Here is a 12350-nt window from a genome sequence, read left to right as displayed (position 1 = left end):
CGGGAGACGTCTGAGAGATGGATGGGAGACGTCCGGGAGACGTCTGAGAGATGGATGGGAGACGTCCGGGAGACGTCTGAGAGATGTCCGGGAGACCGCTGGGATGTCCAGGAGACGTCTGAGAGACGTCTGGGAGATGTCCGGGAGACGTCCGGGAGACGTCTGGGAGATGTCCGGGAGACGTCTGGGAGATGTCCGGGAGACGTCTGGGAGATGTCCGGAGACGTCTGAGAGACGTCTGGGAGATGTCCGGGAGACGTCTGGGAGATGTCCGGGAGATGTCCGGAGACGTCTGGGAGATGTCCGGAGACGTCTGGGAGATGTCCAGGAGACGTCTGGGAGATGTCCAGGAGACGTCTGGGAGATGTCCAGGAGACGTCTGGGAGATGTCCAGGAGACGTCTGGGAGATGTCCGGGAGATGGCTGGGAGACGTCCGGGAGACTGCTGGGATCTCCGGGAGACGTCTGGGAGGTGTCCGGGAGACGTCTGGGAGATATCCGGGAGACATCCGGGAGACGTCTGGGAGATGTCCGGGAGACGTCTGGGAGATGTCCGGGAGACCTCTGGGAAACGTCTGGGAGATGTCCGGGAGACGTCTGGGAGATGTCCGGGAGACGGCTGGGATGTCCAGGAGACGTCTGGGAGACGGCTGGGATGTCCGGGAGACATCTGGGACATGGCAGAGAGATGTCCGGGAGACAGCTGGGAGATGTCCAGGAGACGTCCAGGAGACGGCTGGGAGATGGCTGGGAGACCTCCGGGAGACGACTGGGAGAAGTCTGGGAGATGGCTGGGATTCAAGAGTTAGGATTCAAAGATTCTTTTTTTTTAACCCTTTTTCTTGAATCTTTATTTTGTTCAGCTGCTTTTAACTTTTGCGGAAGAAAAAAACAAATTTAGGTTACCGGAGCCACAAAGCCCCTGCTAATACCGGACCAAAGCAAAAAGTAAAAAAAGAACCTACTGCAATAGAAAGAAGCGAGAACAGGACAACCGGTCTTACCAGACCAAAATCACAACAAAAAACCAAAGGCCAACAAAAGTTACTGCTTGGCCTGCACCCGCTGGCTGTGTGCCTATCGGCGGGACGCCCCCAGTGGTGGGAGAGCGGAAAAGTGAGAGGTGGATCCACACACTCCCGAAGGCCAGCCTCTTTACAGGTGGGCGAAGAACAGCGCCAGCCTCAAAGTCATCAGATGTTAATCAGAAAACAGGAGATTATCTAAACTCCAGAAGGAACAGAGGAAATCATTTTACTAAAGTCTTTAAAGAAAACAACAAAAAATAAGCAAAAATAATTAGAATGTGTCCGAAGCTCATAACAGCTACAGGGACAAACGGACAGTTTCAGCTCAGGCCAGCTCTTGTCTGATACCTACAGGTCAAACTGTGTAACTGCAGGATGTAGCTTTAGAAAGCTGTCGTTCCAGAACCAGATCAGAACCAGGTGAGCTGCTGCAGCCAGCGGGAACCTCCCAACCCAGTCCAGGCCAGGTGGGATGTCTCACCTTTAGCAGGATGAAGAACTCAAAGACTCTTCTGAAGGACGGCGGGAAGAGCCGGGCGTAGGTGACGGCCATCTTGAAGAAGAGGGCGTGGAAGAGGCGGTCGCGCACATTGATGAGCGGGTTCTGGTTGATGTTGGGGTTCCGGATCCGGTTGGGCCCCATGTTGTTGTTCAGAGGAACGTTGTTGTTGTTGGCCTGGTTCTCCGACATGGCGGCGGCCGCTGCAGGACTCTGGTGCTCCCAAACCCGTTCCTATGTCAGCATGGTTCTGGTCCGCTTCATGAAGGTGACTCAGATCCAGTTCCAGCAAGACCAACCCGGAAGCCGGATCCACCTGGAAGGTTCAAACACAGCGCAGTTATTTACAGACTGGCCCTCAGTGCCAGAACCTGGTCAGGATTCCGGTTCTGGTTAGCTTTGATGCTTTTATCACATTTTATATTTTTCAGCTGGTGCAAAAAAATAAACCTGAACCGGAAATCCAAATCCTGAACAGACTGACCCAGACTGCTTCTGGATGAATGACCTCTGACCCAGACTGGTTCATCTCGCCGTTACTGTGGCGACTCTCCACCTCACGTTAATGTGTGCCTTGATGTAATTTTCTGGTTGCTATGGTGACCATGAAACAAGTGATGGGCTGGCTGATTGCGCTGGTGAGGGGCAGAATGTGGGCGTGGCCTGGAAGCTGATTTTAGATCTTTAGAAGCTACCCATGTTTAGAATCGGGACGTTGTTCCATCAGGTGAGGAATTCAGGTGTTCCTCAGCATCTTCTGTTCAGGTGTGCGAGGAGCAGTAAATGCTGAGGAACAACGTCAGGCGTCACTGCTGGCTGTTAGGGGTTGTAAGCCCTCTGCCAGGTCAGAAAGGGGACCTGTAGGTGCGTCAGACTCACCTGTCAGCGAAGTTTTCCTCGCGATGTTTTCATCGGCAGGAAGCTAGCTGTTAGCTTGATGCTAACTGGAAGGACCGGACCTGAAGCTCGACAAAGCCCCAAGTTAGCGTTCGGCTGGCGGCTCGGAACCGACAGCGGAGCGGCTTCAGGTGGATTCAAAGGGCAGGGTCGGCCGGGGAGCCGCTCAGAGAATCCGGGAGATGTGATCCGCTCCGAGCAGCAGCTACAGCTAACGGCCGCTGCTATTGCCGAACCACAGCCGGAAGTACGGGTCCTAGCTGCGGAAAGTGCGTCGTGTGCCCTGAGCGCTGCCTGACAGGCGGCGGGGATCGTTATTCCTGAATTCGGACTGATCGGAAGTTTTTAACGCAGTTATTGGGAGTAGTGACCTATAAATGACAGAGCGGCTTGATTAACCCTGAGCACTGTCTGACAGGCGGCTTACAGAATGAGCTCTGAGCAGGTTACCATGGGTTACCGCTCGCTGGAAGTCTGCTGCTGTAGATCAGCTGTTCTAGATCACCTGCTCTAGATCTGTTGCTCTATATCTTCTGATCTAGACCAGCTGCAGTAACGCTGCGTGTTGCGGTGAATGAGGCGCCTTCAGGCTGGAAGAACGTTTTTATTGTGACTCTTCATCATGGAGAGAACAAAGCATGCAGCATCATCATCCTCACACATGGCTTTACAGATGGCAACAGGATGAGATCACATGCAGCAGCAGGGACAGCCTGTCCACCTGTCCTCAGGTAGGTGCAGACGAACAGGTGGACGATCGGAGCCCCGCTGACAAAAGCAGCTTCACAATAAATCACTAGAGAACGACAGTCACGTGACTCAGGCCGGCAGCCAATCGACATCCGGCACCGAGCGCATTACCACAACCAGACGTTACCGTAGCGACCGAGCCGTCGCCCTGGCAACAAAGTTGTTACCATGGTGACATCATGATTTTTTTATGAATGTGTTTGAATTTATGTGTGGAGTTGAAGGAAAATTTCTCCCTGGTGTCTGTCGCCATGGCAACAGACACATCCAGGCAGGTGAGGGATCACAGCAGGAGCTTTAAAGATGCAGCAAAACTTTTCCACACAGTAACACCGATGAGCTTCTCCCTGTGGTCCCACTGCCATCTGCAGATATGCACCACTACTGCTCAAACAACCAATGAGAGCCAGAAGGAGGGTCTTAGCGCTGCCAATCAGGCTCATGAACGCACTTGCTCACACCCTCTCTTGTGCCAAACAGCCTAATGTCAAATAAACTTAACCTAAATTAATAGTATCATGGTGGCTATGCTAGCTGCTAGCTTGCATTGATGGCCAGCTCTGTTGTAGTTCATACACAAGTGTGATTGACAGTGCTAACACCCACCTCCTGGCTCTGATTAGTAGTTTCTAAATGAGTTGTGTATTCTGTAGTTAGCACTGGGAGCAGGCAGAGATTATCTGATGACACTTTGAACAAAAACAGAAAAAACAACATTTTATTAAAGTTACAAACTGCAGCTTTAAGCTACTCATCATTTGGATCCAGAGTTCTGGTTTACTGCGCTTCCAGAGGAAATCGTTTAAATTTCTGGATGTGACCTTTGACCTCAGACACTGTTGATGGGCATTTCTGTGGGTGAAAAGTCCAATATCATGTCCAGATGTTATACCGTCACCAAGGCGACCAGGGCAATAAAGCCAGCAATTTGCCACTTTAACTGCAGTAAAGCTAACAGATCCAACCTTGCTGACATCACTTCCTGTTGGCACACTGAGAGAAACAAAGCTGTTGCTGTAGCAGGGAGGCTAATGCGACCCCGCTGACCCTGAAGGTCAGCTGCGTCTGGTTCCAGTAACCCAGTGCTTCTCAATTCCAGTCCTCAGCCCCCCTGCTCTGCATGTTTTAGATGTCCCTCTATTCCAGAGCAGCTGATTCAAATGATTGCATGAACATCAAGTACTGCAGAAGCCTGTTAATCACCCAGAGATACAATCCAGGTGTGGCAAAAGGGAAATGCCTAAAACATGGAGAGCAGGGGCGTGAGGACCGGAATAGAGAAACACTGCAGTAACCCAAAATCCCTTTCCAATATCGCAAAGACGTTTCTGTGTCGAGTCCATAACATTGAAACATTTTGCTGCCAACATTAATAATTTATTCCCTGCTGGCAAGAAAAACGTTCCTCAGTACAGCAGCTTAGCAACCCATGCTAACGTTCAAACAGGTTGTCCGTTTCATGCGAGGAGGAAACGTTTCACTCAGAACCAAACAGCCAACCAAGAGCAGCTGGCAGCTCATGTCTTCATGATTCCTTTATAATCTCATTATTGGACAAATATGATTTTATTAACTAAAAACTTTGCTGCAATTCTGTCAGGTTATTAGCTCAGGGGCTCCGTTAGCTTTATTGTTGCTAAAATGGCCCAAAACCAAGGTGTCTCTGTTCTGTCCAGGTGTCTCTGTCCCCTCTAGGTGTCTCTGTTCTGTCCAGGTGTCTCTGTCCCCTCAAGGTGTCTCTGTTCTGTCCAGGTGTCTCTGCCCCCCTTAGGTGTCCCCTCTAGGTGTCTCTGTCCCCCTTAGGTGTCCCCTCTAGGTGTCTCTGTCCCCCTTAGGTGTCCCCTCTAGGTGTCTCTGTTCTGTCCAGGTGTCTCTGCCCCCCTTAGGTGTCCCCTCTAGGTGTCTCTGTCCCCTCTAGGTGTCTCTGTCCCCCTTAGGTGTCTCTGTCCCCTCCAGGTGTCTTTGTCCCCTCCAGGTGTCTCTGTCCCCTCCAGGTGTCTTTGTCCCCTCCAGGTGTCTTTGTCCCCTCCATCTGTCCCCTCCAGGTGTCTTTGTCCCCTCCAGGTGTCTCTGTCCCGTCCAGGTCTGGTCCAGGTGTCTCGGGGTTACGGTTGGTCCTTGAACCTCCGTCCCTGTAAACTCTTGTAGTAGTTTTCTTGTTCAGTCTGGTTGCGGATTTCTCGATCCAGTAGAACTAACGCCGTTTTGCGTCTCATGGCCATTTCCCTACGCTGAGCATCCGCCGCCATCTCTGCCTGCTGGGCGGGGTCAATGGCAGGTGATGCGGAGCGGCGTGGGCGGAAGCTGCTCGCACGGGCCGTCGGGTCCGACCTGGTCAGCTTGTTGAGGCCGTAGGATTCTTGTGGGTCATCTCCATTGGATACCGTGGCCCACTCCCAAGGGCTTCCGTTCCCAGCTAGGGGCGGGGCTTGTGGAGGGGGTGGAGTTTGCACAACAGGATGATAGGGGGCGTGGGCGTCCACGGTGACGATGCCCGGCCCGTCTCGCTGGCGACAGAGGGGGGAGTCCGTGTTGGAGGAGGCAGCGGAGCCAGTGGAGGCGCTCTCGGAGGAGGAGGAGGGAAGCAGACCCTGCTGCTTGGACAAGGCAATGACCTGCATGAGGCGTGGCTGGCTGACACTGCCGCGGCCAGCAGCCTCCCCGCTGGTCTTCTCCCGGATGGCGAGCCACTTAGCCCTGGTCAAGGCGCTCTTTGGAGACACTGGTGGGGGTCCAGCTTCAGGGATCTGAGGCGGTCTGGGCGTTGCCACAGCTTTGGCACCACCTGGAGGAGGGGTGGGGTTGCGACCTGAGCCTACCCTCATGCAGTGCACCGAAGGTTGGCAGATGGGTGCCTGAGAACCGGCATCGTCCATCCCCATAGAGCTCACCTCGGAGCCATCCTCACTGGGCTCGTGGTCCCCGTCCTCACGAGGCCCTGAGCCGCGCATCTCCATGGACTTCTGCTTCCACTCTGACACCAGCTGCTGGGACCTCATGGGGTCCACCGGGACCTGCACCGCCTTCAGCCGCCGCTGCACCGCCGCTCCCTGGGCCCCTGGTGCCTCGCTGGCACCCAGAGGGCCGTTGATGTTCACACTTGTTCTGGGCAGGGTGTTGCTGAAGGTCAGCATGGTCTCCTTCCCCATGGGGCTCCGAGGAGCCAGCAGCTCCACGTCTACGCTGGCCCTCTTCAGGCCCTCCATGGAGCCCTGCTCCCTCTGCAGCGGCCCCAGGCCCTCCAGGCGCTCCAGAGGGGCTGGCGCCGCTGCAATCTCATCGTTGCTCTCTGAGGCCGAGGCGGGACCCTTGTTGTACACCGAATCGTGTCCGCGCTCTGTCAGCGCCCGCAGAGGGTCCTCCACCGGCAGGGGAGGGGACGGAGCCTGAGTGCACTCATCAGAAGACCTGAAGTTGGCGACGGCATGAAGCGCCTGGAGAATGGGAACAGGAGCAGCGCGTCAGAACAGGAAACAGTCCCAGGCAGACGGGTGGAGACGCTTCAGGTGTCTAACTTTAAAACACCTGAAGACCTGTCGCCTCCGCAGCGCTGCACTGAGCCTCCTGGTGAAGTTGCCAAGGCAACTGCAGCTGATCTCACATATGTGGGGTCTCACCAGATATGCAGCAATGAAGGCGCCGATCAGGAATCCCACATAGACGTCGACGGGATGGCTGCGATGCTGCGTGATCTGAGTAAGGCCTGTCAGCGCCGCCGCCATGGCAAATGCAAAGACCAGGACCGGCTTCAGCAGCTTGGTGGAGTCGGAGATGGTGGAGTTAAAGTACATCTGGGGGGTAAAAGGGGAGACACATGAACAGGACCAGTCAACCTTTGGAGATGGAACTGGGAGGACAGGCTTTAGATGGTTAGTCGCTCACCGAGACGTAAACGGCGGCGAAGGCCGACAGAGTTGCATGCTGGGAAGGAAACGTCCTCCTGCCAGAGAGACATCAACAATCAGCCTCTACCTGGAGAACGCGACACGGACAGGAGGACACGCCGCACCTGGCCGCCATGATGGCATGCTGGTCGTGACCGGAGCAGATGTCTCTGGTGATGTAAGCGTTTTGGTCACATGACCCGCCGGCCAGTGTGTAGTTGGGCTTACAGACAGTGAGGAAGAACGGGGCGTGGTAACCCGTCGCCAGCTGGATGATGTCAGTGAGCAGTGCTGTCGCACAGAGCCCAAACACATGAACACCTGAGACAGGTAGAGAGACAGACAGGTGGACAGGTGGACATTTAGAGAGGTGAGGCAGTCAGGTGAGGGTCCTACCTACGAAGCGAACGGTTCTCCTCAGGAAGGAGTTGAAGCTGCAGCCGCCGGCGTTGATGCTTCCTTCGGCTCGGTGGATCTTCAGGCGAGGCTGCAGGCAGTAAACCGCCGCCTCCACCAGCATGATCTGACACACAAAACAAACACACCTTAGCTGACCCGGGTCAGGTTCTTGGTCTGTGAGGTCGCTGGGTGGGCATGGCCTCGTACCGAGGCGGCCGGGCCGGCGAAGGCGAGGCTCAGCAGCATCAGCAGCGGGATCAGCTCATCTCCTCCGTCTACGTATGGCATGCTGAGGGCCCGGTCGCCGCAGCGGAATCCCGCCTGGGCCGGCTGCACCGCGTCCGTCAGCTCCAGGAAGTACAGCGACACCATAGAAGAAGCCACGATGGGCAGCTGCCACCAGAACACACACAGTCAAGTTCCCTTCTGGTCCAGAAGTTGCAGCGAGGTTCTGGAAGCGGAACCTCTCTGCAACTTCTGGACCGTCAACTCATCAAAGTCCTGGGTCAAAAAGAGCAAATCAGGAAAATCTCATGAAGATAATTATGAAATGTTTATTGAACGTCAGATCTCTCTAAAAACTTTGATGGTTAAAGACGATCTGTGATCCTGAGATCGATTGTTTCTGTCTGCACAGGTCATGTTAGTATAGATATTTAAGTTTCTCTAACTGATGTTCATAGTTTTCAATAATTTAGCTCTATCTTTATCCCTGGGTGACCTCTGACCTCGACAAAGTAGAAACATGGCAGGAGAGTCAGACTATCCTTGGGAGCCTTCTTCTTCATCTTCTCTGTGGACGAGGAGCTCATCATCATCATCATCATCCTCATGAACCTGGAACACACACACAGTGAGATGTTTCGGCTCTAAAACTTTCTTTGGGGTCGTGCTGAGCGATCTCTGTGGTCATGCTGCTACTGGCTGCTCTCTCTCCTGCTGTGCGTCACACACACCTGGAGTCCAGAACCAGAACTCCCTCCAGAACCGGGTCACCACCTGCAGTCCAACATGGACCTGCTGGGCCCGATTGCATCCAGACAAATCAACACCAAACACAGGAAGGGTTCTGGTTCTGGGTTCGGTGCTGTTTGGATCCAGTTCTTTTCTTCTCAGACTGCTACAGCTTCTTTGTGTGTTTAGACCGGACCCAACCGGACCGCGTCGGTCCCACCTTCAACTGTTTGATCTGGTGAGATCGGCCGCAACCACGCTGGTTCTGGATCAGCGGCGCTGTGGACCGGGTCAGAGATTCTGCAGGACAGATCCAATCAGTAATCACTGAGCTAGACACGAAGGGAGCGGGAGGCTTCATCATCCTCATCCTCCCCCGCGCTACGACACTCCGACCAATCAGAACCCAGAACCCGTCCGGACAGGCAGACAGGCAGGTGAGACAGGTGTTCCTGCAAACCGGTTCATCTGGACCAGGAACGTTCTGCTTGCAGCGCGTGCACATGCACGGATAAACACACGTGCACGCAGCAGAACGGTTCGGTCTCACCTTAGATCCCGGACCTGTTCAGGTTGTCTCTCTCCCGGTACCGTACGTTCCCGCAGAGCTGCTGGCTGCGGTCCAGTTAGTTCGGCTGCTGCTGGCTCTGGTTCCGATCCAAACCCATCCGGCTCTGGTTCGGACAACGTTCCTCTGCAGCTTCCGCAGATCCGTGAACGTCTTTCTGTCTGCGGGCGATGCGGCGGCGCGGCGGGGGCGAGCTGCGCGTGCGGGTGGGAGAGAAAAGAGACAGAAAAGAGAGAGGAGAAAGAGCGCCCCCCGTCTGTTCCGTGAAACACTGCAGCTGATCAGCAGAACATGACGGTTCTGGTGGTTCTGACCCAAACCCCCAGTTGAGTTCTTTCTGTGTGGACCGGCCCGGTTCTGTTGGTGCTCTGAACAGATCTGTATTGGTTCCGTCTGTGGTTCTAAGATGGTGGTCCAGGTTCCCCCAGCTGTTGGCTGGGTTGGGCTTTATATGGAAGTCTATGGAACACTAGTCTGATGCCTCATCTGGACCAGAACCAGCTGACCTGCTTACAGCAGAACTCTTGAGTGGGAGGAGTAGATTCTGGTAATTGACCCCGTTGCCAGGTGTTGTAAGTCGTTGCTAGGTGGTCAACTCTGTTGCTAGGTGGCTAGCCCCATTGATAAGTTTGGTTGACCTGTTGCTAGGTGTATAAGCCCGTTGCTAGGTGATAGACAATGTTGCTAGGCAGCTAACCACATTTCTAGGTGGCCTAACCCCATTGCTAGATATAGTAGACCCTGTTGCTAGTAGCATGGCGCCTGCTGCTAGCATGGCTGCGTTCCTAACCTTCACTGAGATGACGGAGCTGAAGAAGTTTGATGCTTTTATTAGAAAACAGGTTTTATTTACAGAATACAGGGGGCGCTGCAGCCTCTCTGCAGCAAACAGAGGAAGCAGGAGCTTCCTTCAGACATCTTTATGGCTACCTGGCCACGCCTGGCCAGGTGCGTTCAGGTGAAGGTGGGCGGCATCCTCCTCCACAGACCTCCACACAGGCAGTTCTTGATCCAGCGCTGCTCCCACTGCTTCATGGCGTTCGTCTTGTTGGGGGAGCGAAGCATTGTCACGCAGCCACACCTGTAGGGGGCGGTGTGTCACAGGTTACCGGGGCTCCAAGTGATTGGGTGTTGCAATGACATCACTTCCTGTGGACTCACCTGGTGCAGGCCTTGCTCTCCTCGGTGGGGCTGACACCCATGTGAATGCAGCGCAGGTTGTCCATCTTCTGAGCTCCAGGACTCCTGAACACAAACACAGGTGAGCTCACCTGCAGCCAGAGCCCTGTGCTGCAACGGGCAGGGTGAGGTTTACCTGGTGAACACATCCAGGGGGGCGGAGACTCCCACCCCCTGCAGCGACGAGGCTTTCCCAAACTGCAGCCGCAGCGGCAGCTTCCCTTGCAGCTTCACGATGATGCCGTCGTTCACTGGGAGCCAGTCCATACTGGGAACCAGCAGCTGACTGGGCAGCAGGCAGCACTCGTCTATCAGGCTCTCGTCGGGTTCCTGGGGGGGGCCGTCGTCCCGCGCTGCCAATCAGGGGACAGGAGGCGGGGCTTAGCGTCAGGTGCCCGTCAATGAAACCATAACATCTGATTTATGTAAAACGACTCATAACACCACTGAAGCTTTGCTTTCCCCAAGACCCCTGAATGCACCACCTGCCCTCCATGTTACAGTCATACATATCAGAGAGACATGCTGCAGCTGCGTGCTGCGCTAGCAAGCGAGGTGTGGTGTTGCGGCGCCTTACAGCACAGCCACAGCTTGGTGAGCAGCCGGAACAGCAGCTGCATGCTGTCCTGGTTGTCCGACATGGCGGTGAAGGTGGGCAGGCAGCCGGGCTTCAGCAGGCCCCAGATCCGGATCATCACCAGCATCTCCCGCAGCATTCCCAGCGACGCCCCGTCTCTCATGAAGCCGAACCCAGGCCGCACCGCCGAGCCCTGCGGGAGGACAGGTCAGGGGTCAACGGCTCTCACCTTGGCTGGATGAGGCGGCTGCAGGCTAAGCCGCCGTGAGGTCACCCACCTGGCTCACCTGGTTGGGCAGGTTGGCCAGCAGGTAGAGGACGAAGTCTCCCACCCACTGGATGAGCTGCTGCAGGGACTGCAGGGGGGGGCCGTCCAGGACGAACTCCTCTGTCTTCAGGTTGATCATCACCTTATCGATGTCTGAGGACACACACCGCCCAGGTCAGACGCCGCTCGCCCAGCCATGCGGCCGCTTGCCTGGCTCTTACCTGTGTCGGTGTTCTTGGCGCAGATCTCAGTCAGCCGGTCGCCTGGACTCTTGTCCGGCGTGTTGAGGACGTGTGGACGTAGCAGGGACTTCAGGGTGGAGCTGATAGCGATGAGCAGCAACTTGGCGTGAAAGTCGCACGCCCGCGCTGCCGTCGCCGTGGAGAGTTTGCAGAGAGACGCCTTGACGGCTACGATGCGCGTGGCCAGAACCTGCAGAGATCAGAGATTAGCGGAGAGAGGGTGCTTGGTGGCGGCGGCCATGCGGTGCTGACCTGCTGCAGTGCCTGGTTCTGCCGCATGTACTCCTCATGCAGCTTCTCCACCAGGTTGTGCACCATGCTGGGCTGCACGTGCAGCAGCACATCCCACCAGTCATAGCCTGTCACCATGCAGTACTCCAGCAGGAACAGCAGGTGTCGCAGTGTGGTGTTCATGTCCAGCACCTGGCCCATAGAGGGCGACACGCGCAGCATGTGGAGCTGAGGACAGACAGCAGGACAAAAGGTTTCCTCTGAAGAGATTCAGCCTCACGTGCAAACAGACTGAGACGGGCCTCACCTTTCCGTGGCCGTCCACCCCGGCCAGCGCCAGCGAGGTCCAGGAGAACTGCAGAGCCTTGAAGTGGAGGGCGGGGCCAGTGGTACGCGGGCGCTTGATGGCAGCGTCGTCCCCGGGCCGCTGGGCGGCGCCATAGAACACGCCCATGGTGTGGAGGGACAGGCGGTGCAGGATCTGGATGCTACCGTCGTGGAATGCCAGGGCCAGACCTGCAACCAGAACCAGAACCCGACCAGGTCACAGAGGGCCGGGCTCAGGACGAGTCCAGGGTCTGCCGTTTCCTCACCCAAGCCGGGGCAGAACTTGGTGTCTGATGCCACCTTCAGGTCAGTGTTGGAGATGGAGATGGGCAGCTTGGGCAGCGCCACAGCGGAGACGCGCTCCAGGTCACCGGTGGTCGTCAGGATGCGCCACTTCAAGATGGTCGGCTGCTTCTCGCCCACTGCGCAGAGGTTGGGACGTCAGGGGTCGGGACGTCAGGGGTCGGGACGTCAGGGGTCGGGACGGCAGGGGTCGGGACGTCAGGGGTCGGGACGTCAGGGGTCGGGACGTCGGGACGTCTGGGGT

The 12350-nt window shown here is 55.9% G+C and overlaps 4 protein-coding genes and 1 long non-coding RNA gene across 8 annotated transcripts in view; 2 read left to right on the top strand and 3 right to left on the bottom strand.

Moving 5' to 3' along the window:
- Positions 1–4331, bottom strand: part of tmem259 (transmembrane protein 259) — a 13062-nt gene extending 8731 nt beyond the window's left edge. The window contains exons 1-4 of the mRNA XM_016664726.1: positions 2407–4331; positions 1390–1843; positions 1063–1153; positions 31–780 (exon numbers count right to left, since the gene is read on the bottom strand). Coding sequence (XP_016520212.1) covers positions 31–780; positions 1063–1153; positions 1390–1719 — 1171 coding nt within the window. The 5' untranslated portion in view covers positions 1720–1843; positions 2407–4331. The remainder of the gene's footprint in view (positions 1–30; positions 781–1062; positions 1154–1389; positions 1844–2406) is intronic.
- On the top strand, positions 7–1373 carry LOC107834037 (uncharacterized). Of its 2 annotated transcripts, none has more exons than XM_016664748.1 (2): positions 7–626; positions 722–1373. In XM_016664748.1, the coding sequence occupies exons 1-2, from the start codon at positions 268–270 to the stop codon at positions 807–809; spliced, it is 447 nt and encodes a 148-aa protein (XP_016520234.1). In that variant the 5' UTR covers positions 7–267; the 3' UTR covers positions 810–1373. The 2 variants fall into 2 exon arrangements, with proteins under 2 accessions (XP_016520234.1, XP_016520233.1); XM_016664747.1 differs by having other exon boundaries at positions 7–657; positions 755–1373.
- A 15-nt stretch (positions 4332–4346) lies between the features above and the next one.
- LOC107834038 (uncharacterized) lies at positions 4347–5285 on the top strand. The gene is made up of 3 exons (XR_001659823.1): positions 4347–4958; positions 5023–5187; positions 5220–5285. It is a non-coding gene; the product is annotated as an uncharacterized LOC107834038 (long non-coding RNA).
- plppr3b (phospholipid phosphatase related 3b) lies at positions 5035–8509 on the bottom strand. The gene is made up of 8 exons (XM_016664730.1): positions 8414–8509; positions 8186–8294; positions 7665–7850; positions 7455–7581; positions 7184–7379; positions 7057–7114; positions 6792–6965; positions 5035–6608 (listed from the first exon to the last, which is right to left on the bottom strand). The coding sequence occupies exons 1-8, from the start codon at positions 8491–8493 to the stop codon at positions 5280–5282; spliced, it is 2259 nt and encodes a 752-aa protein (XP_016520216.1). The 5' UTR covers positions 8494–8509; the 3' UTR covers positions 5035–5279.
- Positions 8510–8575: 66 nt separating this feature from the next.
- The window catches only part of med16 (mediator complex subunit 16), an 8920-nt gene continuing 5145 nt past the window's right edge, over positions 8576–12350 (bottom strand). The window contains exons 8-16 of one of the 3 annotated variants that reach the window (XM_007579118.2): positions 12070–12225; positions 11784–11992; positions 11498–11704; positions 11225–11435; positions 11014–11156; positions 10736–10928; positions 10295–10511; positions 10141–10224; positions 8576–10060 (exon numbers count right to left, since the gene is read on the bottom strand). In XM_007579118.2, the coding sequence (XP_007579180.1) occupies positions 9934–10060; positions 10141–10224; positions 10295–10511; positions 10736–10928; positions 11014–11156; positions 11225–11435; positions 11498–11704; positions 11784–11992; positions 12070–12225 (1547 nt within the window). In that variant the 3' untranslated portion in view covers positions 8576–9933. Of the gene's footprint in view, positions 10061–10140; positions 10225–10294; positions 10929–11013; positions 11157–11224; positions 11436–11497; positions 11705–11783; positions 11993–12069; positions 12226–12350 lie in introns of those variants that run through there. The other 2 variants (XM_007579120.2, XM_016664729.1) reach the window with 2 other exon arrangements.

The sequence above is a fragment of the Poecilia formosa genome, unplaced genomic scaffold (assembly GCF_000485575.1).
Source record: "Poecilia formosa unplaced genomic scaffold, Poecilia_formosa-5.1.2 Scaffold508, whole genome shotgun sequence".
NCBI classification, from domain to species: domain Eukaryota; kingdom Metazoa; phylum Chordata; class Actinopteri; order Cyprinodontiformes; family Poeciliidae; genus Poecilia; species Poecilia formosa.
This window is presented reverse-complemented; position numbering and strand designations above follow the sequence as displayed.